The sequence below is a fragment of the Lates calcarifer genome, linkage group LG13, assembly GCF_001640805.2.
Source record: "Lates calcarifer isolate ASB-BC8 linkage group LG13, TLL_Latcal_v3, whole genome shotgun sequence".
Classification (NCBI taxonomy): Eukaryota; Metazoa; Chordata; class Actinopteri; family Centropomidae; genus Lates; species Lates calcarifer.
In genome coordinates this window covers 15,453,713-15,478,488 of record NC_066845.1, presented here as the reverse complement: position 1 = coordinate 15,478,488, position 24,776 = coordinate 15,453,713, and the positions used below count along the sequence as shown (strand labels likewise).

The 24,776-nt window shown below is 40.5% G+C and overlaps 3 protein-coding genes across 3 annotated transcripts; 1 reads left to right on the top strand and 2 right to left on the bottom strand.

Moving 5' to 3' along the window:
- Window positions 1–4: 4 nt before the first annotated feature.
- On the bottom strand, window positions 5–4,607 carry LOC108878680 (cytochrome P450 1A1). The gene is made up of 7 exons (XM_018669616.2): window positions 4,338–4,607; window positions 3,629–4,249; window positions 2,586–2,709; window positions 2,332–2,421; window positions 946–1,069; window positions 778–864; window positions 5–586 (listed from the first exon to the last, which is right to left on the bottom strand). Exons 1-7 carry the CDS (start codon window positions 4,605–4,607, stop codon window positions 304–306), a joined length of 1,599 nt encoding a protein of 532 aa, XP_018525132.1. The 3' UTR covers window positions 5–303.
- A 3,023-nt stretch (window positions 4,608–7,630) lies between these two features.
- On the top strand, window positions 7,631–13,587 carry LOC108878679 (aldehyde dehydrogenase 1A1). The gene is made up of 14 exons (XM_018669613.1): window positions 7,631–7,855; window positions 8,853–9,025; window positions 9,773–9,877; window positions 10,123–10,263; window positions 10,405–10,534; window positions 10,695–10,756; window positions 11,034–11,162; window positions 11,363–11,476; window positions 11,596–11,698; window positions 11,817–12,001; window positions 12,124–12,288; window positions 12,423–12,580; window positions 12,776–12,850; window positions 13,070–13,587. Exons 1-14 carry the CDS (start codon window positions 7,810–7,812, stop codon window positions 13,140–13,142), a joined length of 1,659 nt encoding a protein of 552 aa, XP_018525129.1. The 5' UTR covers window positions 7,631–7,809; the 3' UTR covers window positions 13,143–13,587.
- Window positions 13,588–13,715: 128 nt separating this feature from the next.
- On the bottom strand, window positions 13,716–23,775 carry tmc2b (transmembrane channel-like 2b). The gene is made up of 20 exons (XM_018669617.2): window positions 23,730–23,775; window positions 23,534–23,575; window positions 22,835–23,234; window positions 21,174–21,317; window positions 20,148–20,238; window positions 19,960–20,041; window positions 19,742–19,848; window positions 19,554–19,652; window positions 18,899–19,041; window positions 18,647–18,794; window positions 17,994–18,188; window positions 17,698–17,877; window positions 16,875–17,033; window positions 16,520–16,648; window positions 15,926–15,993; window positions 15,473–15,712; window positions 14,930–15,055; window positions 14,589–14,667; window positions 14,364–14,493; window positions 13,716–14,258 (listed from the first exon to the last, which is right to left on the bottom strand). Exons 1-20 carry the CDS (start codon window positions 23,773–23,775, stop codon window positions 14,044–14,046), a joined length of 2,823 nt encoding a protein of 940 aa, XP_018525133.1. The 3' UTR covers window positions 13,716–14,043.
- Between the last annotated feature and the right edge of the window lie 1,001 nt (window positions 23,776–24,776).

The following is a 24,776-nucleotide window of genomic DNA, read 5'->3' as shown; positions in this document are numbered from 1 at the left end:
CCTCACTCAGTAAATGTTGTGTTCAATATAAACATGAAGTTAGTTCATATTCAATATTATTTCTAGCTATTTTTCATTATATTAGAAGCACATTTATGCATACAGTATATTTCCCTTTTGTTGTTCATGGTTTTTACCACATTTGCCAAAACAAAAACTCCAGTCTATGAACAAGGTATAATGAGAGGTACTGCATCTCTGCAGTGTTATCAAGGTTAGCCAAAGATGGTGGCTAATAAAAATAATAATTAGTATATGTGTTGTGATATTCCACAAAGAGCACCATTTGGGTTTTATGACGATCTAAAACCTTGAGGAGATGGTAATCCTATAAGGACGTGGTTTCATAGTCAGACCAAAATCGGTGCTGAGGTCCAGCTCCTGCCCTGGAACATTTTCAATCCGCAGCCCGTGGAGCAGTGTGGTGAGAAAGACAAACATCTCCAAGCGTGCAAATCCATCGCCAAGACAACGTCTCTTCCCCATGCCAAAGATGAGGACCTTCTCTGTCAGCTCCTTATTGAGGAGTCCTGATGGACCCAGGAAGCGTTCAGGACGAAATGTGTCTGGGTCACCCCAAAGATCACTGGGACAGAGTAAGAAACAGACCAATCATGCAATAAAACAACACAAAATAAAACAAAAAAACACATTCTTATTAAGTGAAAAGATGCTGAAAGAGACCAGCATATTCCACTCTTTACTGATCCTGCAGCATGTCTTATGTAAGTCAAATTCAAAGTCATAATTAAGTGATGATTGCTTGTGGCTACTCACCTATCATGATTGACTTGATACTGGTTAATGAAGACACATGTGTCTTTAGGAATGAAGTATCCATTCAGGGTGATATTTCTTGTGGTGCTAAAAGAGACGAAACAACAATAGACGTTAACAACAATACAGACAACCTCAAATTTACTATCCCCAAACCTTTTGTCTTACCAGTGAGGTATGGTAAAGGGGACGTAGGAGGCATGACGAAACACTTCATATAAGAATGCCTCCGTGAAAGGCATCTTGGGTTTGTCTGAAAACCTGGGCAGTCTGGCTGTGCCAATATGGTCATCTACAAAAGAGAAAAAAAACAAAAAAACACCAATGCTCATTAGAAAAGTGATCCAGAGTGTGCTCCAGTAGTAGAACTGGATATTTTTGTTTGACTGGATAGATATTTATAGATAGATAGTTACTCTGAGTACTGTAGAGATAGCCTCCTCTGAAACATAATCTGCATCTTAGTTTCTTTAGGCTGGAGAATGTTATCTGAAGGCCAGACTGACCTCCCACCACTTCCTCTAAATGTGATGGTCTGACTTCACATAGACCAAACCAGTTGGTGCATTCAAGTGCTCCTCTTCAACTTGTAAAGTCAGACATTTCCATGTTTTCTCACCAGGAAGTTCACCCAAACAGCTGACGATGAAGTGGTCGATTTCCGTGGTAATGTAAGGCTTCATGTTCTATGATGGCTGATAGCTTTCCTGAAATTGTGAGGTCCTGTGATTAACATGTCCTAGCTGTTTGCAAGAGCGAACATTGTGTGTTCAGTGCCTTGCGTGTTACTGCTTTTGTGTCGGACTGGAACAACTCTCTAACCTTTCTTCCCCTGGCTGTTTGTGCCTCCCTCTCTCGTTCTGATTCATCCTGTCTTCTCTTAGCGTCTCCCCCTCTCCTCCCCCCGCTCTCTCTGTCTCTCTGTGAAAATGCAACGTGCCTCGGAACAGACAGCACCAGTTCTGTCAGCCCACTTCAAAAGTAGCTCTGGCATCAGCAAATTGGACTGATCTATTGTGAGTTTCTCTCGTGGTCTATTTGGGAAGGGCAATCGGGTTTGGCCATTGTTGGGTCTTGATTATGTTGAGTCTGCCTGAAATTTTGATACTTCCTAACAGACATCCCACATGCCTGGCAAACTCCTGTGATGGTGATATATTTATTTACTTAAAAACATTTTTTAACTTGCTGAATTCTTTTTTGTTGCATAATTTAACAGGTAAAGGCTAAATTCAGTCATATCTCAGATATTAAGCTCTATCTTATGTGAAGCATCAACCCCTTTTCTAAAATTAGTAGTTTTGATGCCAGAATCTTTTCTCATTAGTAATGTGTAAATCATTAATGAGCAACCCTCTATTTCTCTATTAGGAGAAACACAATTTTCATGAGATATGAGCAGCAGTGCTCTGTAAGTAATGTATTAGCCAGTTGGAGTTTCCTCTAGCTCCCACTCTAAGGGTTTATCTTGGTATACAAATAAAAATGGAAACACAGCATATTTTGTATAATTAGAATATCAGATATTTGTCATATTAAAACATAAGACAGTACCTATCTCCTGGTGTATTCTGTCCTGGATGTCAGGAAACTTAATGAGGTACAACAGGCTCCACTGTAAACCAGCAATGATGGTGTCAAATCCTTAAGAAAATCACAAACACACACACACACAACTGCAGTGAAAAGAGGTTAATCATCCTTATCAGTATGTTCAATGTAAATGTAAATGTCGTTACCAGTACTGTTTGTCATCAGTGATAATATAAGTGAGATGTCACTGATTTCCAGTGTGGACAGTGTCTAACCTGCTCCAAAGATGTCTATAACAGTATGAATGATCTGAGAGTTGGAGAGCACAGACGTTTCTTTATTTTCTTCCCTGTCCTCACAAATTGCAATCAGAGCATCTGTAATGTCCCGGATGCAGTTCTGTAATCACATACACACACACACATACACACACATAAAATGACAGAAAATGTATCATTTGATTGTGGTCTGTTTTTCTTAAGTCATTGTCATTATCATGACTGGAGCTATCTTTGTTAACAATAGGCTGATTTGTAATATTATGCAGAAATTAAGGTTCAAAATTTAAAAGCAATAATTAGGGACGAGACAGTAATCAGTTACGGTACGACGCGTGTCTTCCAGTGGGTTGCTAATTCCCAATTAGAGTGCGTGCGAACATTTTAGCCACTCTGCACAAGAACAAAGGTCCCTCCCAGGGAACTTGTTTGTTATTTTTTTGGCTACAGTTGAACTCAGCAGCCACTACTGCATGAGTGCAATGTCAGATGGAAATAGTGGAGGGCAAATTAGTGGGACAAATCTAAAGAAAACAACACTTACAAACATGCCATCCACTGCATTAGGCTCTACTGGAAATATTTTGTTTGTATTTTGTGGAATAGATCAGTTAAGGTCAAGATAGGATTAATCAACCCAGTAATCAGTTAGTCATAATAATGCATTACTATTTCAATTATCATAATATTTAACCACTTGTCATGGTGACTTGGTCTTGATAGGCATGAGAAATTTGCACTTCTTTCTTTGAAATATCTGCTTTCTATTGTGTGTCCTTCAAAACTCTTTGCTCATGTACTTTAGTTTTCTGTGCAGGTGCCAAAAAACAGTGCAATATTAAAGCCAGAAGAAAAACCTTTAACACAATGGGACAGATAGACTTATAACATTAATATTTTGTTCCTCTACAATGTCTTCTCATTCGAAACAACACTAGTTTCAATTTTATTATGTGTCTATGTGTAGTTTCCTTTAGCATTTTCCTCCTACATGAACAATATAAATCCTGGGCTACCAGTGTATCTAGTGGCTTCCTTACCTTATCAAAAGTATTGATGTGTTCCTCAATGCTGCGCTCCATGAATCCATTCATCCTACGAATGTGCTGGACCATCTTCCTCAGAGATGGGCTCGGAAAGTAGCGAAAGACAGGGAAAAAGTCGGCCAGGTTTCCTGCTGCAAAGATCCTCAGGACCTCGTTGTTGATGTGGACAACAGTGAGAAACTCCTTGTCATTGTAGTCATACCTTTTCCCGAAACAGAGGGCACAGACAACATTCGCCACAGAGGTTACCAGGGGTATCACGGGATCTATACCCGTCGTATCTTGGCCCGTTTCCCCTTTGGCAGCAAGTTGCTCCCAGATCACCTCCACCATCTCTGCAGCCTCAGCACAGACATGTTCCTCCAGCAGGCACGTGGCACCAGATCCCCTGGGCTCAGCCTGGGAGAAAGACCTGAGGGCATTCTTACACAGCTTCTTGTGGAGCATCCAGGCCGGTCCGTACTTCTCACTGAAGGTCATGCTGGTCCCGTTGGCAACAGCAGAAAAGGTGAAAAGGTCAGGTCGCCCAGCAAAAGCTTCCCCCTGTCGAACCAGCGCCTGTCTGATGGTGGTGTATCCACTCAGGACCACAACAGTCAAAGAGCCCAGACGCATCTGTGGTGAAGGAATAGACGAATGATTGAATTAATAAGCAAATACTTAATCCTTCACCCATGTAAACTACTTGTTCTACTCTATATACCTTGAACACATCACCATACTGGAGCCTTAATCGAGTTAGAGAAAGATGAATCTGGTCCCCCATCTGGAGCAGGTTGCCGACAAGGGGCCACGGTGTGGGGCCAGGAGGAGGGGGATATTTTGTGTGGTCCCAATGGGAGGAATGATGGTGGCTCTTTCGGCCCCTGAGGGCCATCAGGAGGAGGGTGAGAAGACACAGACCAACAGTGACACTAGACAGAGATGCACAAGGGTTGTCCTTGATGGGCAGAGTCCCAAACGTCAGTCTCATCTTTCCCGGTAAACTGTAAATACTGAAACATAGAGGGCGAGAGTAAAAACTTAAAGATTCCCCTATTAAAGTAGTCTAAATCAAAAAATTGTGAGTTATGCTCAAAATACAGGGAGAATTTTTTTTACAAAAAGTAAGTGGTAGGCTACTAAAACAAAAGAAAACCAAGGTAAAAAAACAAGAACAACAAACAGTCAAAGACAAAAAGAAAGAAATATGAGAAACAGTGTTGATAGAAAACTCACCACGCTCCTCTGTAATTTTGGAGTAAAAAAAAAAAGTAGAGAGCCAGACCCAAACAACAAAGAGCAGAGAAGACACAAAATAACTCAGCGGGCAGAAGTTTGAGGTCTGATTCTGAAGAACTTGTCAGTGAGAGTAGCTCACAGTTCGGGACGTCCCTTTCAGCAGCCGGGCCCCCTGCAGAGGGAGCTGCTGCCTGCTCACGATAGAGAGGCACACATGGTGAGAAACTTGGCACAGGGTTCAGGACATGTCCGTCCTGCCAGTGACCAGATCGGCCCATTTGAGCGCAGACCGGAACCATTCACAACATGGACCCCTCCTCTCTTGTTCCAACAAAGTTGGAGGCTGTTTGTTGCAGTGGATAGGTTTAAACACTGCCTATTAGCAGAAAATACATTAAGCCATCATTAATTAAATACAAAGGTGGGATTTAATTGCTATCATAGATTAGTGCAAAATGTGAAAACATCACTGTAAACACTTGTTTTAACTCCCACCCTGTAATGGGCCACTCTGACACTTTAAAGTAAGTAGAAAAAAATGCTGGATATATTTCTGTACTTTCAGGCAACTAACCTTTGAATGTGGGGTTTTTAACCTTGTATTAAAAGGAGGAAAGAATCTGGGTGCTTCACCTATCACTGGTTCACAGGCTCCAGCGCTGTTTTATGAACAGTCTAATACAGTAATTTCCATATTGTGTCACAAGGGGACGCTCTCCATCTGTTAGGGTTGACTTCATGTCCCCTACAGTTTTCCTGAGGTCATGCTTTCAAGCTACGTATTGTCATGAAAGTGATGATGTGTGCACACGTTGTGTTTGATATGTATACATATCATCATAGCCATAACTCATCAGGAAGTGTGGACAAAATAAGAGAGACACCTCACAAAGCATTGTTCATGCAGCTTTACATATTGTAGTTGTGTATAGTTGGACAATGAGAAATACTTGCTGGTAATAGTTATAGTTAGGGCAGTACAAACATCTGTAAGAAAGATGGATGTTTATAAATAATGCAGGAAAATGCATGTGGATTTGTTCATCATAAGAGAACAACCAACTCAGCTGCTCTCGATAATACCTGACAGATTTAGTTCCCTTTCATTCAAGCAGCCATTTTTTTTCTTTTTCGTCATTTGTATTATTCGTCTTGTGGCTTCTAATTGGTTATCAAAGCCCTTGGTTTCTCTTGTTTCTTAATATTCTCTCCTTTCTTTCTCTCCTCACTCCTTTTCCCTCTTTTCACCCAAACCTGCATTACATCCTCCTCCCCAGTTCTCTCACTATCCCTCACTCGCCATCTTTCATTCCTTTCATTCCCCTTTCTTTCTCACTCTCCATCGAACCGTCAATTTAGCTCAGTCTCAACTGTGGGACACCCGGTGCTGTCAGGCCGAGCGACAGCTCCTTTGACCCACCGGTCCACATCCTCTCTCAGGCTGAGGCGGTCCAGTCTTGTCATTAACTCTGGCAGACAGAGCCAAGACACACACGCTGACTCTGTGGAGCCAGACTGGACGGTGTAGTGTCCAGAGGGGGAATGTGTTGCTTATATTCAAACACTGAAAATGATAAAGTATGTGTTGATAATTACCAATTATAATTCAAAGTCCACCTCAAAACAGTTGAGGTGTACTTTGTCTTCATAGCACAACCTTCAACTCTACTGTATGACAAGATAGAGCTGCACACATAAGATATTTCCACTGTGTTTTGTAACACTCTCTCACAAGTGCAGTTCTGCTGATTTTCTCATCGTCCAACAAGGGTTAATTACAGAGGTTGTGTTCTCCCAGGGGATATTTCTCAAAGGGATGTGTTGGTTTAGAAATACTCCAGACCAAAATAGGCGCATCAGACAAAGTTATGTGATCACATTGTTCGCGGGAGACAGTGAAGCAGCAGGAGGCCCCTTATCAAAGCAAACATCTTCCCAATTATGTCCGCTGCCTTGTAGATGGGCCTATCCAGACAGTTGGGCTAAACTGATTCATAGACGACAGGAGTACTATAAGTGGACATCACTTGACTGAACGCAGCTTGTGGTTAATTGCCTCGGTTTGCACTCGTTTTTTAAAAAGTGGACAGACTCTGATAATTTGATCATTTTTATGGGGACAAAACATGATGAACATGATTCAACTCCTGAAGAGTAACAAAAACCTGAAGACATTAACCCCCCACCCACAGTGCAGGTTGTTTTTACAGTGAGTTAGAGCACAGACATAAGTGTTAAAAGCTAAGGTACTTACTGATACAATAAAGTGGAAGTGGCATGATGTTGATTTTAGCTACATTAAATTCTGCTTACTCTCTGTAAGAATTTGTCCTAATTTACTAGCTGATATGTTTTCTTTGTAAAGTCTTAACAAGCAAAGGAACCAGTAACTTTAGCTGTCAACACAAAACAGTATCTCTCATTTAAATGTAGTGGAATAGAAGTATACAATTGCATTTAATGGAAACACTACAGTAAAAGTACTTTAAACGTGTACTTGAGTATGGTGGGCCTACTTGAATAAATTAAGGTGAGTTCCACCAGCTGTTTCCTCATAAAAACGAGCTGCAAAATTATCCTACGTTTCCTGACTCTTGACTGCTTATTACACATCAAACGTACACAAAATATATGAAAAAAAAAATCTTTTGTGTGGCTATCATATTTAAAAACGTCACCTTACCATACACAACACTGTGTTTCACGGTCATATCAACTGTAAGATGCGCGCGCCTGCCTCCGAGGGGCACGTGGGGTAGACTGGGATTGGTTCCGTCTGAACGGTGATTAGCACGTGCAGGGGCGACTCTCGGAGGACCAGGGAGGACTCCCGGTGCGACGGAACGTAATGCTGCCGTTTTCTGTTTTCCAGCGCTGACAGCTGCAGGTATATAAAGCTGCTCGGCGACTCTCCGCTCCGCTGACGGCGAGAGGAAGCGGAGAGCAGCTGCAACATGCCGGTGACCGGAGTGGGAGTCCATCAAACTGCATCACCCACAGGTAAGAAAACTTTTTAGACCTCTGATTTGTCAACGAACAAATTGCACCTTTTATTGTGAAAAACTACAATTTCTCTCAGGATCCAATCCAGCTAATTCATTTTTTCATAATTAGTGTTGAAGCAAATATTTCCTTTTCTTTTCAGTGTGATCTGCGATTATTTTCTCAATTAATTGTTTGACTGGTTTGTCTGCATTATGTTAGAAAATTGTGGACATTGCTCATTACAAGCTTAAAGTGACATATTAAGAGTGCTTGTTTGATCTAGACTCCAAATTCCAAAAATATGTAATGTAATGAATACAAAAACACACAACAGACACTGAAAATATTCAGGTTTAAGAAATCTGAAACAGATTATTATTATTATTATTATTATTGCTTAGGTGACTTAAATGATTAATCAATAATCAAAGTAGTGTTTTTTATTCTCTCAGTCTTCTAATCAATTAATTAGTGGAGTAATCAGTTCAGCTCTGATTAATGGTAGTTTTCATGAAACAACTATAGTGTATACTAAGGAGCAATATGTTAATGTTTGCTATGTATTTGTGTGTGTTTGTGTGCAGGGATTAAATGTAGTTGTGACTATATGTAGGGTGAAATATTCATAATTGGATAATTGTTTCAAAGCAAATGTGATGAAAGACACCTCTGGTAGTGTTTTGCTCTGGCCTGCATTTCCTGCTGTTCTCTGATCCTCTCTGTCTAAATGAGGTCAGTCCAATCCACCGCTCAGAGCCAGCCCGACTTTACGGTGCCAGTCGTAACCCTTGACCCCATGGTGTTAGCCTGCTCACACTGCCAGTATCTCATTTGGTGCAGTTTCTGTTACTCCACTGGGTTGGGATGGTGTCTCATGCACAGGGTTATGACTAAACAGTGATTCAGATATTAACTTTCGCAATTAAGTGTTCACACACACATACGATAAACACACACACATGTGCACGAACATGCTTGGGTGGGCACTGGCTTCCATTTGTGTCTTTTTCAGAGGGAAAACATGTGAACATGAACTCCCAGCCTGACAACGACCACCAGCAGCAGTCTGATAATGGGTGCAACCACCAGATTCCAAACCAGAACCACAAATCAGAGCATGGAGACCGACCAGGGATGCAGGCTCTGCCCATGCCAGTCCCAGACCCCCCAATTCAGTACACTAAGGTAAGCTGTATCCAAGAGTCAAGAGTTAAAGCAAATCTGAGGAATGATCTCAGCTGCAGTTTGGTTCAGATTTCTTTGTTCCTGGAGATCAGTTTGGCTCATAACACAAAGGCATGGAGTACAGAGTTCCATAAAGGTTCTCTTTAGGGATTTTATTATAACATGTAAATCAACCACTGTTGGCTCTGGGTCATTAGTGTGGCACTGTGTGTAAGAGTTTTGATTACAATTCTGATTTGATAGTTTTATATTTTCCTTTTACTCTTATCCTAACATTGATCATGTGTCCTGAACACGTTGATAACTGGTTCAGTTGCCCTGTGATATGGTCTTGTTTACCAGTGATATGGCAATTTAGTGTTTATGGTTTGTGTCCAGAATGAAAATGAAACATAAGCTGTGTCTGCTTGTAATTAGAGGAAAATGGAGACATGGTCTTAAGGAGATAAAACAAAATGAATATGGGAAAATCTTTATTGGTTCCTTTATCAGTCCTCTGATGAAGGCAGTTACCTTAAAATACTCTACATGCTTTACAGCATGCAGATGCACCTCATAAAAATATCAGAGCACGCAAAATGACTCCCACTAAATCCAGAGAGTCTGATACACTTCACCATGTGTTTAGGATTGTCTTTGATCTGCTTTGAGACAATAAGCGGGGGAGACACCCCTTGAAGAAAAAAATGTACATGAAGAATCTGTGTCTGTGTGTATTATTCCTCTAATTCTCCTTTGGTATCTCAGTTGTTCATCAGTAATGAGTGGCATGAGTCATGCAGCGGGAGAAAGATTCCTGTGTATAATCCCGCCACAGGAGAGCTGCTGTGTGAAGTGGAGGAGGCTGATGCAGTGAGTACATTATACATCAACAGTGAACTAGAAATGCTTTTTACCTCTGTACTGGCAAGAGTTTGAAAAGGAAGGTGGATTAACTTCATTGCATTATGTTTTGCTTTTGCTACAGGTGTTTCTGAGTCTGTAAAACAGATTGTAAAGCCCTTTGAGGCAAATTTATGATTTGTGATGTTGTTACAAAACTGAAATTGACTTGACTTGACATCAGTGACCACTTCCACAAACTGGGCCTCTTGTAGGAAGATGTGGAGAAGGCAGTTAGGAGTGCCCGAGCCGCTTTCCAGATGGGGTCACCATGGCGATCCATGGACGCCTCAGACCGAGGTCATCTACTGAACAGACTCGCTGACTTAGTGGAGAGAGACCGGCTACTACTTGCAGTGAGACACACACACACACACACACAATCCTCAGTTTAAATGTTGCTCCACAAAATGTAGACTTGAAGTGAAATATCAACTGGTTTTATACAATGAAGTAATGATGCTTATACACTAATAACTTTTTTTTTTTATTTCTAGACCCTAGAGGCTTTGGACTCTGGCAAAGTGTTTCTCATGGCATACTTTGTAGATCTGATGGCCACAATCAAAACCTTGAGATACTATGGCGGCTGGGCAGACAAGATTCACGGCAAAACCATCCCTGTAGGTGAGTTGTCCCCTTTTCAACACTTCCTCACAATCATAGATTTAGGTGACGGACAGAGATACTGCCATGTCTGAAAATTATGTTTTGATATAAAAACTGAAAGTCATGGTGTATTGAAAGTGATCATGAATTAACTGTATATTATGCATATTTTCTACAGATGGGGAGTACTTTACTTACACACGACATGAGCCCATTGGAGTATGTGGCCAGATCATTCCTGTGAGTAACAAAACAATTCTGTCCAAATACTACAGAGACATACATAGCACACAACGTAAGACTTAAGAACAATGAGAGAAAGCATTGATAATGTATTCTGTACACAATGTAATAACAGAGAATACCAAGAAATCTGGCAAAATGTTTGAACTAGTTTTACCTGAAATCAAAATACCTGAGTCTATTTTAATGCTTGTTAAATATAATTATACTCGCCGAAGTTACAAGTTCCTCATGTTGTTGCAAATTAACCACGTTTATGTACGTTGGCTTACAGTGGAACTTCCCCTTGATGATGTTTGCATGGAAGATTGCTCCTGCTCTGTGCTGTGGGAACACTGTTGTCATCAAACCTGCTGAACAGACCCCATTATCAGCCCTGCACATGGCTGCACTCATAAAAGAGGTACTTGGATTATTACTGTCTCCCCCAACAATGATATAAGAGCAAAGAACATGTGGACAAAAGCCATGAACTTGAATTCAGCTGTCATCGAGACCTAAGTGGCTGTATGAGTAGAAAGACTGCTCTCAGTTTATGTCTCTAAAGATGAGCATATGTAGTGGCTGTTTATTACATCTCTCCTTCTGTTTCTCTGGGTTCAGGCTGGGTTTCCTCCAGGTGTGGTAAACGTGGTGCCAGGTTATGGTCAGACAGCAGGCTGTGCCATTTCCCATCACATGGACATAGACAAAGTAGCCTTCACCGGATCTACTGCTGTTAGTGTCTCCTCTTCTTTTCTCTTCTCCTCTAGTGTTTTAGTGTCCTTTGCTCCTATTTGTGTTAACACTGTCACTGTAATCTAACTCTATCTCACACCGTTGTCATTGGTTGCCAGGTTGGGAAGCTCATCCAGAAGGCTGCAGGTGACAGTAATCTGAAAAGAGTTACACTGGAACTTGGTGGCAAAAATCCAAATATTGTCTTTGCAGACTGTGATTGTGAGTTTTACTTTATTGTTGCTATTTAAACGTAGTGTTCTTTTTGCACCTTCGTACTTCCTGTCGAGAGTCTCGCTGCAGCATTTTGGACTTATATGTGTACATGTCTGTCATGCAGTAGAGTATGCAGTGGAGCAGGCCCACAGCGGTCTGTTCTTTAATCAGGGCCAGTGCTGCCTGGCTGGATCCAGGGTGTTTGTGGAGGAACCGATTTACGAGGAGTTTGTTCGTCGCAGTGTCGAGAGAGCCAGATCCAAAGTCCTGGGGAACCCACTGCTGCCAGGGGTGGATCAAGGACCACAGGTAAGCAGGAACCCTATTTATTTAACAACCGATATTGTCTAAAAGGTTAGGAAGCAAGATTTCCCGAAGTGTGTACACACAAAGAGCAAATAATTTGAGCTGCCAGTCGCTGTTCTCTGTAGATCGACCAGAAGCAGTTTAATAAGATAATGGAGCTGATAGAGAGCGGGAAGAGGGAGGGGGCCACGCTGGAATGTGGGGGATCCCCATGGGGTCAGCAGGGACTTTTCATCCAACCCACCGTCTTCTCAAATGTCACAGACGATATGCGCATCGCCAAAGAAGAGGTACTCTGCTCTCAAGCACATTTGCATATGTACAACCACTCTTTGTGACACACACAGAGATTTTTTTTTTCATCCTTATGTATCATTTTCATCTTTGCTACCACATTTCCCTCCTCTACTCAAAACTCTCTCAGATTTTTGGTCCAGTGCAGCAGATCATGTGTTTCCGTAGCGTCCATGAAGTCATCCAGAGAGCCAATGCCACACACTACGGCCTGGCAGCAGGAGTGTTTACCAATGACATTGACAAAGCCCTAACAGTCTCCTCTGCTCTGCAGGCTGGCATGGTCTGGTACGCATCCTCTAGAGTTTGACTTTTACAGTTAATCTGGAAAATCATCACAGAAGCCTTTCTTAAAGTTATATTAGACTTTGGAATATTACATAATATATCAATACATAGTAATGAATGCCTTTGGTAAAATGACTGGCAACCTCTAGTTGTTATGCAGTGAGATGAAACTAATGATGCTTTTTTTTTTTCAAGGGTGAACTGCTACAATGCCATGAGTGCTCAGTGTCCGTTTGGTGGCTTCAAAATGTCTGGTAATGGGAGGGAACTGTGAGTGAAACCACTGTACAGTCTCTGTATGGAACTGTATTTATGTGCACCACACAGTTTCACTGCATACACAGTAGATCAGTACTTTGGTACAACATTGCAACTTGATTGATACATGTTGCTCATGTACTGTGAGGAAACATTGTAAAAAGTCAGTGGAGCACCTTTTCCTTGTGTAATCAGTGTTTTTTTTTTTTTTGTTTGTTTGTTTGTTTTTAGGGGAGAATATGCTCTTCAGGAGTACACAGAGGTCAAGGCAGTCACCATCAAAATCTCGCAAAAGAATTCCTAACACCATCATGTTGCAGGACTGTTTCCTGTCTTTTAAATTCTCTGCCACTCTTTGGCTTCAGATCCTTCACAGACATTTGGCAATAATCATACGGCACTGGGACATTTTGGAGGCATCGTCGATTCTGTGTCTCTTCGTGAACATTTATTCCTCTCATTTCTACTGAGGTACTCACTAACTTTTTCAATATCTTGTCAACGTTACGTCTATTTTGCTTGATATTACTGTGACAATGCTGACTTTCATTTATTTGTGTTCCTCCAGTGTGCTATCTCAGACGTTTTACCTTAACAGTTTAGTGGACAGTATGTTCTCTATAGTAGTGTTTCTTTTGATAGTTTAGAGAGCCTGTTTTGTTCAGACAACTTAAATAGCACTTTGCCTGAGATGGATTCTTTTAATTGGTGTCATACAAAAAAATAAACAAAATGCGTTTTACAAACTATTTACAGGGATTTCAAAATGAAATCAATAAAATGGTTGACCCCTCTTAATTACCAGTAAACATTACACTGATTTCAACATGGTCATGCCCACCTCTTGCTACATATCTGTGTTACATCACATTTTATATTATTAAATTTTTTGCTGTGGTAATACTAGTAATCCAGATAAGACATTTCTGTGCCTTGACACAGCAGTAATAATAGACTGTTCCTTAATTAGCATATGTTTAAAATATTAGCTATAACACTTTTCAATTACGCAGTAAAATAACATCATAGGTTTGTGAAAAAATATCAGTATCCATGCCAATTAATTTCGAAAAGTCTACAATTACTCCAGTGGCACTGGATTCTCTACATAAGTCAAAGACTGCAGCAGTCATTGTTAACAAGACACCTGTTCTTAGTGTTCAATTCTGAGTATCGTCTGGGTTTCATTCCATGAACCACATCTCTTATCGCCTCGGATCACTCCGACCTCTTCCTCTGCCCGGCCCAGGCTGAGGCCCCCTGGCATTTCCAGGAGGCCCCCCTCTCGGCCCTGGGGCACGGGTCACTGGCCCTCTGGGGTTCGGGGCAGCCAGTGACACGTCCTTTTGCAGATTAACCCCTTTTCCAGCTGCACCTGGCTTCGTTTTGGGAGACTTGCTGCCCTTCTCAATTACGACATCTGAGAAGACAGATGGAGAGCAAAAAGAGAGTGGTGAGGACAGTCAGGTGCAAATTGACTGATGAAGCACGTGCAGTAAAGGAATATGCGAGTGTGTGAGTTCACCAGGTGGGGGTGGCTCTTCATCGGTGGGAGGCGGTATCAGAGACTTGTTTGGCAGCAAGTCCTCCAAGTCTTTCATCACTTGATTTGTACTGTCCTTGTTGTTCCTGCGGTTCTTCTCTTCATCTCGAGCCTAAAGTGTCCACCAATAAACCGGACATTCATTTGTTTGATTGAATCTTGAACAAAGAAGAAGAAAACAAGTAACAAGAGAACACTCATACTGACCATTTGCATCTTCCTTTTAAGGTCCACATTTGCTTGTTGGTATCCTTTTGATACTGCATTCAGGTAGTAGATGGCCAACCTGTTATATAGTATTAGTAAGTAAAAGTCTTTTAAGTGAAAGCCATTGTAATCAGGACAACAGCTACTACATTTGTATACATCTTACCATTTCAAAATAAATGAAGTGTAGGATTTGAAAATATATGACTTTGGTGTCCCTTGTGGTAGTATAGACATAGACATAGTGTATAAACACAAACTAAGTCAATCAATGTACAGAATTATAAATGTGCATTTAAAAAAATATACCAAATGTGAAAAAGGTATTTCATGAAACGTACACCATGAGGAGGACAGCAGGCATGATGAGTCCAGGGTTGGTGGCATAGGTAAAAATGTTCCCTATGAAGGATGGTAGATCCTGTTCTATAGTCTCCATGACCACATCATACATCTTCTCTTGACCACTGATGGAAAGACATAGATCAAATACCATGCACTGTTTGCTGTATCAAATCTTTGGATAAGAGGAGTCCATCAAACTGCATGTAAGAGAGTTTAAGTATGTTTAAGAATAAATGTGCTTGAATGACTTGCAAAGGAAAAACAGATGAAAACTAGCTTCATGCTGACTCTAGAAGAACACATTTATATTCAATATTATACACGGTCTGTTATGAATAAAGTAAATAAAATGTTTTTTCACCCAAGTGTGCTGTCTACTGGAGCTGCAACAATGTGAAAAATGTATGGTGTGATAATCCTATTTCATCCCAATAGTAACATATAATTTCTTCATGTTTATGATTCATTCATGAACTATCATGAAAACCTGACATTGTGATATTAATTCACCAATAATGTACCATTTCAGTCCAACTGACCTGAATGGCCCACAGTCGAAGGAAGGAGGCAAGGTCATGATAGTGTAGACGACCGGAAGCAAGCTGAGGAACAGCACAAGCAGTAGCAGACCCATGTAGAAGTTGTTGGACCGTGAGGCTTTGAAAACTCGCTCATGAGGAACATTACAGGCCATCACTGCCCAGCACTGGTAGTACATTGAGCACAGGAGACGCAAAACGTTCAGACCCACCAGACCTGGAGCATAAAATGCCCCCATCCTGAGAAAAAACGAGTCCCATTGACATCTACAGTTACATCTAATTGAAAGAGACAGGCACTCAACACAACAAGTAGACAACAACAACAAGAAACATGAGCTGTTTTCAACAGAGGGAAGCTCATTAGTCAAGCATTGTTCCAATTAGAAGATCACTAGTTATATATAGAGAGGCAGAAAGTAAAATATGCCATGCAGATGTAAAGTAATTCACCATATCATTCCTTGATTGAAGACAAGCCCCAGCACATTTCCACTGATGTCAAACTCTCCATACGAGGGCTGGTGTAAACACAACAACATGATTAGCGTGTTCAACTGAATTCACAAAAACCAGGACAGGGCACTTTACGTTTGCCCCTTTCTCCATGTCTATGTTTCTCTCCCTCTCTGTAATTAAGTTCTCATTGCAGTGTCCTCTTTCACTCAATGTTAGGGATCACCTGTCTTGCCAGATGTCATTGTATGGTATCAAGTTGACTTGGATCCAATACTGTGCTGTACTCACACAACGTTCATTTATAGCTGAATGACATGGTAGCTATATTATGACGATATACAGGAAATGCTCATTAGACTGATAAACCCACTTGAAAATTCAAATTTAGCCGCATAACTGCAGATACAAGAGGCACAAAAGTCACCCTTACTTTTATGTGAAGGACGGTTTAAAGCACAGCACATCAAAACTCTGTGATGTTTTGTCTGATAGATTAAAAATGAAAATATTAATTCTTAACTCAATTTAACCAAACAAACAGAAACACAGAGACACCATGACCCACTGATACACACTGTGAGTACTCACAAATCCAGCCTCCAGGTCCCAGCACCAGCAATAGTTGAGGAAGCGGACAATGACAGCTCGCACGAAGTCACCAATCAGGATCGTCAGATAGGTCACTTGCATGTCTGACACGATCAACTTCACAAATTCCTACAAAGAGAAACAAGCCAGCAAGAAAAGAAGCAAGAGAAATAAGATCAAGTGCAAACCGACCGGTAAACTCAGACATTTGGTCTCTTCTGTTTGATTAAGTGGGGTGAGGAGGGTAAAGTAGCGGAATAATGCTGCAAATGGAGTAAAAGTAAGCTAAAAGGCTACTGTGCATCCACAATTTCTCATTCATCATTGGACAACAGTATGTAATGCCACTACTGACTATTCCCACTCCAGTCTCCCAGCAGGGTCCTCTGACAACGTCAGCTGGGTTCACAGCTGGAGGAGGTATGTCTGTTGTGTTGAAGAAGCTGCTGTAGTTGGCATAGTACTCATTCAAAGCCCATTCAGTGGCATTCTTGATTGACTTCTCACTCTCCAGCTAAAGAATAGAAAATACATCAAAGAATAGTCAAGGCAAAGTAAGTCAGTTTGCAGACATGGTAATACACAGTTCACAGCTTGGATTTAAACATACATTGGGAAGTAGGCTTTTAGAGCTTCAGCATCATCACTGAATTTACAATACAAGACGTTATAATACGCCCTCTCTAGTTCATCAGGGCAGTCTGTACTCTACAGTGAATCACTGTCGGAAAGTTACGAGGCTGGCAAGGTGCCCGGGGCTGGATGGTTAGCATGCTAACTTCAGTGGAAGAAAAGAAATGATAGAACTTGAAGCAAAACATTGCTGTTGCTTTTCTCCAATGGAGACAGCACTTGTCAAAGGAATGAAGTTTATGCTGAACTTGTCATGTTTCTTCTGTAGTGGTAAGTAAACTGTAAATGCTAGTGTTGGCTAAGTAGTGATAGAAAAACTTACAAATAACTCCTTTAAATTTAACTGAGGGGTAATACAGTATTTAAAAGCAAGTCAGAAATGTAGCTGTTTTGCTCTTAAATTAGAATGAATTCTGTAAAACGCTAGAAGCCAAAGCAAATGTAAGATAAATTTATCATGTAAGATAATTTATCATGTAAGATAAATTTATATGGTTAAAAATGAGCCCAAATATTTATGAATACCTTACGGTCATATGTCATACCTTGGCAGTAACCTCATCAAACAGGGCAAAGAGGAAGGTGTAAAGGTTTCCCAGGAAGAGAGCGAAGATTCGACCCAGCTGCCACTTAAGGGCAATACGAGGGTGATAATCTTCCAATTCTGCAATGGTTTCAAACAGAGGAGGACACACCAGCCCCAGCAGTGACATCACAAACTCCACCTGATACAATGGACGAGAGAGGGGGATACAAATCTCATTTTTTAATCTTATTTTCAAACCTCGCCTCTCCCACATTTCCATAAGCAGAAAAGATCAAATGTTTAGTGTCAACCTGCCTCATTCTTTTCAAACCATGAGAGATCCTCTGACTTCATCTCAGCAAACTCCTGAGAACGTTTCACCACAAAATAGATGAGGTATCCACTACCACCAAGGCAGCACAGGATCATAACATTTGCAAGAACCCTGAGGAACCGTCGGAGATGGATGTTCTCATCTTTCTGGTTCTCCTGTTCATCCACAATGGATTCCTGGAGTCGGGAAAATTTTGATAAAAATATTCAAATAAATAAAGATGCCTCCTCAAATTTTGTGTTTCATTTATCGTATTGCAGTTTTCATGTTTCAAAATTTCAAATCTCAAAGCAAAGCCTGTAAGGAAAGTGAGATTAAAAGGAAACATCCACCCTGTGATGCACTTATTTTGGTATAGCATTTGATTTCTTCTGTCGGGTTGTATTTAATTTCTCATTGTACTTACTTTCCTTGAGTCTCAAGTTCATAAGGAATTCCCAGCATGCCTTTTGTGATTTCAGTGTGTGGGTGTGAGTTATATGCAGGACAGTCATGAAAGTATTAGTAAGAGGACAACAGATGATTTTTCAGATAAAAAAGCCCTGTAAGCCACGTGCTTACATGTGGCTGATGGTTTAAAAAAAAAAAAAAAACTGCTTCTGCCATCCTCAAAACATGCACAACATTTGCTTACCTTGAAGCTGGTGGTAATAGAGGCAAACTTATTGTCTGCAGTCTCAGGGTTTCCTATCAGGTAGTCCCAACTGGTGAACATCTTCCAGCTGAAGGTGAACTCTCCCTCCTCTGCACCATCTCCTCCTTCATTTGAGTTACGAGCCATCCTGAAAAGAAAAACTGATTTAAAAAAAGAAATGAAAAACAGCTATCAAACATCTCCATCTGCATACATGTACTGTACATCTGATTGTCTGAATTTGTTGCCTACGTTCTAATGACAACCATCAGGCTGTATCCAAAGATGCCAACACCCACAAGCAGGTACGACAGAGGGAGTCTGAACTGCAGCAGTCCGATCGTTCGTAAGTTGTTGTAGTACCCATAGAACAAAATGGAGTACTTGCAGTATCCCTGTTATTGGGATATACAAAGAAATATCCACATATCACAACAGCACAATGAAGTGAAAAGCAACTTTAAAAAAAAAACAAGACTAAGAAAAAGTTTAAGTATAGCAAATATAATCATAACATCCTGTTAAAATCTTGATTTTAAAAAAGCATTTCCCAAACATTTCCCTCAAAAACCAGAAATCTGAACCTCATGTTGGCACTAGGAGAAGGTCAGAGTCATTAGGATTCACCCTCTTGCCACCATGAATGTCTGTACAAATATCATATCAATCCATTTAATTGTTTACATTTAATTTAATTGTTGTTCAGATATTCAGTCTGGACCAAAAGTGTTAGAGCAGTTAAATCAGCTAAAAGTACAACAATGTGTGTTTAAAACACAGTGTATCTGTGGTGTCCTGTGGTCTTTTCCATAATATAGATTTGCTTTAGCCATCCATTGTAAATATCATCCAACTATCTTCATGAGTTGGGTATGATAAACTGATAAATGAAGCTAAAGATCCTCACACCAAAGTCAAAGAGCACAGAGAAGTCCATGGCTGTGGGCTGTTCTTCTCGGGGCACAGTTTTCCTGGGAATGGAGCCATAGGGAAGACCCATAAGGACCTGCACACAGGGGGGCAGGGGATTTGAGAACATGTATGTCTGCTACATCAAGTATCACCTGCTGACATGTTGTACGAGAAAGGCTGTACCTCAGGCAGCACCACCAGGCCAAACATGAACCCAAAAAGGACCAGATTCAGACCATACATCCACCTCAGAAAAATAAAGTAGGATGCCACAGATGACCCAAAGTGACCTGGAATTAGGAAAACGGAGAACCTGACTTAGAAATGTAGAAACAGCTTTTTAGAAACAGTAAGATCATAGCTTGGAGATGATTTTTAGATGGAGTCACTGTGGTACCAACTTTCTACTTCCTTAATCTTCCTCTCCCAGGGTATACAGGCTGTTTTGAAGTTCTCAAAGTCACGTTTAAACTTGATAAGTTTCTAAGGGAAAAAAAATTAAAATGGTTATTTTAATAATATCATCCACATTATAAGTTATAAAGATTGTATGGTTATAGTGTCAACAGCTGTAACATGAACAGATTACCTTTGTCATCATGACTTTGAACGCGTACAGCCTCCTGCCTTTCCCTTTCCCAAGAGCTCCTTCAAACTTTTCTACAAACTCCTGGGCCTCCCTGTTTAACCAACCAGAGAAAACACAAAAAAAACTATTACCTACAAAACCACTAGATGAATTAGTTAGTGGTAACCGGATGTTCAAACATCAGGTGTGGGATGATTTACTGATTGATGATACCATACTACTTAGACCTGGCAAGCAGCCACAGCAGCATGCATTAAACAGTGTCAAGCTCATGAAAAAAATAATGCAGCTCGTGTATCTTGTTCCCTTCCCAGACCTTTACTTACACTGATCTGTACATCAGAGAAACATACACGCCTACCAGACACACACAAATGCACTAACCCGCACATCAGCTTTGGCCCCAGACAAGGCAGCCTTCTCACATTAAAGATGTCTAATAGGCTGAACTGCTGCCAGCCTCATACGTGTTTTTCTGAGATTTATAGACAGCTGCCATCTTGTTTCTTTGATTCTTTGATCTTCTTTCTGATTGAGTGATTTTATTTCTGTGCAGGATTAAGCTTATCTGAGAGAATGTAACAAAAAAAACAGTCTTGTATGTGTGAGCATTATATCAGAGCCTGAGAGCATGATAGTTTTGATCTGTAATATGTCAAGTCAGGGATACAGGAAACCTGCTCTGACGTCTCTGCAAAGCATTTTTGCTTAAAAAAAAATCTACTTTGTTTTTTTCCAAAGTAGTTTTGACAGTCTATAGATCACAGCACTGACAAAGAGAGGTATCAAACAGCTAAAGTAGCAATGAACAAGTTTTAATAATGCATGATCAACATCACATGTACATGACATGAGTGATGGCATGATAGAAAGTGAAAAAAACAAAGAGCAACAAGCAAAATACCAAAATCAAACAAGCATAAAAAACAAAATGCAGCAGCAACAAGAACCAGAAACCCCAATAATCACAAGCAAACAGTCAGGGGATGCGAGTTAAAGTTGGCCATTGTTAGTTTTTGTTTTTACTTGAGCAGTACGAGTCTCCTCTTCATGCGCCAGGGTTTGTTCCTTAATGTTGCAATCAGTTTCTTCTTCTCCTCTACCTGTTCCTTCAGGGCTGCGATCTCACCCTCCGACATCGATTCTTCATCAGACTCAGAGCCAGAAGAGCTGATAAAGGGAAAGAGCTGTCAAGTGCTATGGCTTTGGGCCAAACCTAAACATCAGACAACAGCAGCAACGCCAACATCGGAAAATCCAAAAAGCTCAACTTATCTGTATGTAAAGGACAATTACAAAAGAGAGGAAGAGCGCTGCTGCGCCTAAGTATTGCATCAAAGAGGCACTAATATGATTATAGAATCTAAGGATATAGTTATGGTGAATTAACAGTTTGTATGTTATCATGTTCAATGGCTGTTACAAATGGCCACACCTGCAGTCATAGAGTGGGATAAACATAATAATGGCTTAAATGTAGGGAGAAGTGTAATGCACCCAGGATGCACTCAAAAAGTGCCAGAGGGTGTTGTGAAATGAGTGTAAAAGAAAGTTAGAGAGAAATGTTTAAAACCTCCTTACTTTCTCACAGCCGCCACAGGTGGCCAAATGCTGTCTGAAGTGGGGGTGAAAGTCTGATTGCGGGAATTATACAGCTACAGAAATGGTTGGGCACAGAGACAATTGGCGACTGGCTGGTGGTGGTAGAGACCAAAAACAGAGTTAAAAGATAGGGAACGTTGGACTTAAATTTGGATTTGGACTTAAATTTCTCAGTGTTGTGTTCACAGCTTGTTTCCACTGACCCACAACAAAACAACTAATACAGGTTTAAAACATTTTGTCATATCAGTTTTCTGGATAGCAGCATGCATTCTGCTGTCTGCCACAAAAAAAAGCTTCTGACAAATTTGTCGAAAGCACTATTTCGATAAGCTAAAGGCAGGTACTTTTAAAAGGTTTCTTTTGCCTTCTAAGCAGCACTTTGACATTTGTTTTAATTGCACTCAAATGATTGTATTAAATAATATTCAGAAGTAGACAGTTATGGTATGGATTTGAATTATTTTGTTGAAAAAAATGTTTTTCTTTTTCTTTCTTGACACAGTAAAAAGCAGTAATTAGCTACTTTTTAAAATGCAGCCAACTACCAAACACTCCCAGTGAAACAGTAGGAAGGAGTGGTGTCTTACAATGTTTTGTCCCATTGCCTATGTTTTAAGGCAGTAGTAAATAATGGATGAATAAATGAGGATTACACCATCCATCACAGCAGCCAAAAATCTTTATCACTCACACTTTCCTACCTTTTCTATTACTTGGAAGAAAAAAAAAACCCTGGTCCAGTAAATTATTAACTTAATGCTACTCATTTGGTTATTGATGTACGTAGAAAACAGCACTATCAGATGTTGAACAGCATCTCACTGCTGATATGCCACTTTAAGAATCAACCAGACACACTGTAAATGCCATATATTCAGGGAATTAAGTGTACAAGTGTTCTAATGATATAGATGATATAACTATAATGATATATAGTTTCACCAGCCTGAATATACGGCACACACAATAGCTTCATATGACCAGAGTCTGCCAGGAATCTGCATTAAACTGCATGGAGAAAACCCATATGGGTGTGTGGAGCGTGCAGGTAGGTGAGAGACAGCTCTCAGAGAATACTGCACCTGCTCATCCTCCCATTCTTCTTTTTCTTGTCCTTTTCACCATCTTTATCCTTCCCTCCTCTCCCTTTACCATTCCCCTTCTTCTCCTGATTCTGCTCCTCTTTCTCCTTTTTGGATACCGCTCTCCCTCCTTTTTTCTTTTTCCCTCTGTCCTCTTCGCTCTCCTCATCGCTCTCCTCCTTCGCAGCTTTCCTCCTGGAGGCTTTTGATCCTTTGCTTTTCACACTCCTGCTGTCTTCTTCATCATCTTCATCACTGTCTCGGGGCCTGGCCTTCTTCTTTCGCCCCCTTTTCCTCTGTGCCTCATCGTCATCCTCCTCATCTTCCTCATCATCACTGACCTGTTTGGCTCTACGTTGTGGCTTGGCTCTTCTGTTTTTACTTCTCCTCCTGGCCTCCTCTGAGACAAACATAAATGCATTTTTTGTACTTTGCTTTCACAAAGTGACGATGCAAATTATACCCCCTAGGTTACAACAAGTAGAAATAAAGAAAATAAAGAGTTGCAAAAATGCCCTGAAATCATTCAGTTTAACTATTATGAAATAATTAATTTGGGAAAAAAAAGTTTCAAATAATCTTGAAGAAAAGTGACAGAAGAAGGAAAAACAAGCAGATTTTCAAGATATATCTGTATCTCTGATGAAAAGCAAACTGTCTCGCAAATCATTATTATTATTATTGTCTCACAAAACTCACCTTCACTTCCACTGTCTGCCACAGCATCAACCTCCATCCCAACTGGAACAAAAACACACAAACACAAATTAAGGACCGTGTGTGTCTCTGACGGTAGGTATAGAATCCAATAGCGACTTTTTTTTCACAGTCATATCAACGTAATAAAATGCTGAAAATTGACTGTGAGAAAAAATATTTTTAAAAATCTTTTCACCATCTTCAACTTTAACTGCAGTTTGGGTTTTTCTTTTTGGAGGCATTCTTCTTCTGGGTCCCTTTTAGCTATCTATATTCTGTTTGTGCCCAGTTAGACTTCTTCTGCTCACTTCAGACTCTGCTTCATCTCCATCCATGAGGCAGTGTAAGCAGCTGATACACCTGTGAAGGTACAGTGTCAAAAAGCCAGGATACACACACACACACACACACACACACACACACACACACGTAGGAACAGGTGTGCCCGGACTCCTTGACAACCGTCAGAGACACACACAGTCCATTAGATGATAATCAGGAGTCCAGGGAGAAAACAGAGTCACACAATAGACATGTCAATCAAAATGCTAATTGATATTTGACTAAAGCAGGAAAAGCGCATATTCCATTACCGTGCCTTAATCCTGACGTTTATTCAAATTCAACTTGTATTATTATCATAAACTGTATGTGACTATGCAAGGAAACAGCTCTGACACCAAAAAATAATGGTTGGAAATTTGCATCATTGAGTTGTGACCCAGAAAGGAGACACCAGAGCAAATGTAGACATAACGGCTGGGTCTCATTAAAGTTGGATGAAAGCTTAAGTAATCCAGAATGAGAAGTAAAGCAAGTCACTGTATTTAAATACTGTACACAGTATCCTGCCCTACTCTCAAAGAGTTTGGTGCAAATTGAACATACAACATGTGCTGTACTCCAGTTTATCCAGAATATGTCATTTCAGATAAAGCGTTTTATTAACATCAGACATTTTACTAGTTGTTCATTAGAGGAGAGTTTAACATTAAAATAATACTGTGTACCATATGTACACTGAAAGAGTAGCTGGTCAGTGCAATCATTCCTCCTGTTCATAATGGCCATGAAGAGGTCTCTTTTTAAAGCATTTCAAATGTAGGTGACGTGGAACAAAATCCACAGTCATAGTTTTATTTATAGAGATAAATATACCAAAGTGTAACTAAAGCTAACATGAGGCTAATATGAAGCCTCATGTTAGCTCAAGCTAATATGAGGTTTCATCAGTCTGAGTTAG

Coding starts and splice junctions, on each gene's coding strand:
- LOC108878680 (XM_018669616.2), bottom strand. CDS start 4,607: ATGAGACTGACGTTTGGGACTCTGCCCATCAAGGACAACCCTTGTGCA. Junction 2,710..3,628: donor ACATCAATACTTTTGATAAG/GTAAGGAAGCCA, acceptor ATGTGATTACAG/AACTGCATCCGGGACATTAC. Junction 865..945: donor CCCTTTACCATACCTCACTG/GTAAGACAAAAG, acceptor CGTCTCTTTTAG/CACCACAAGAAATATCACCC.
- LOC108878679 (XM_018669613.1), top strand. CDS start 7,810: ATGCCGGTGACCGGAGTGGGAGTCCATCAAACTGCATCACCCACAG. Junction 7,856..8,852: donor TCAAACTGCATCACCCACAG/GTAAGAAAACTT, acceptor TGTCTTTTTCAG/AGGGAAAACATGTGAACATG. Junction 12,002..12,123: donor GGGTGGATCAAGGACCACAG/GTAAGCAGGAAC, acceptor TGTTCTCTGTAG/ATCGACCAGAAGCAGTTTAA.
- tmc2b (XM_018669617.2), bottom strand. CDS start 23,775: ATGCCTCCAAAAAGAAAAACCCAAACTGCAGTTAAAGTTGAAGATG. Junction 23,235..23,533: donor GGCAGACAGTGGAAGTGAAG/GTGAGTTTTGTG, acceptor TGTTTGTCTCAG/AGGAGGCCAGGAGGAGAAGT. Junction 17,878..17,993: donor CATGGTTTGAAAAGAATGAG/GCAGGTTGACAC, acceptor CCATTGTATCAG/GTGGAGTTTGTGATGTCACT.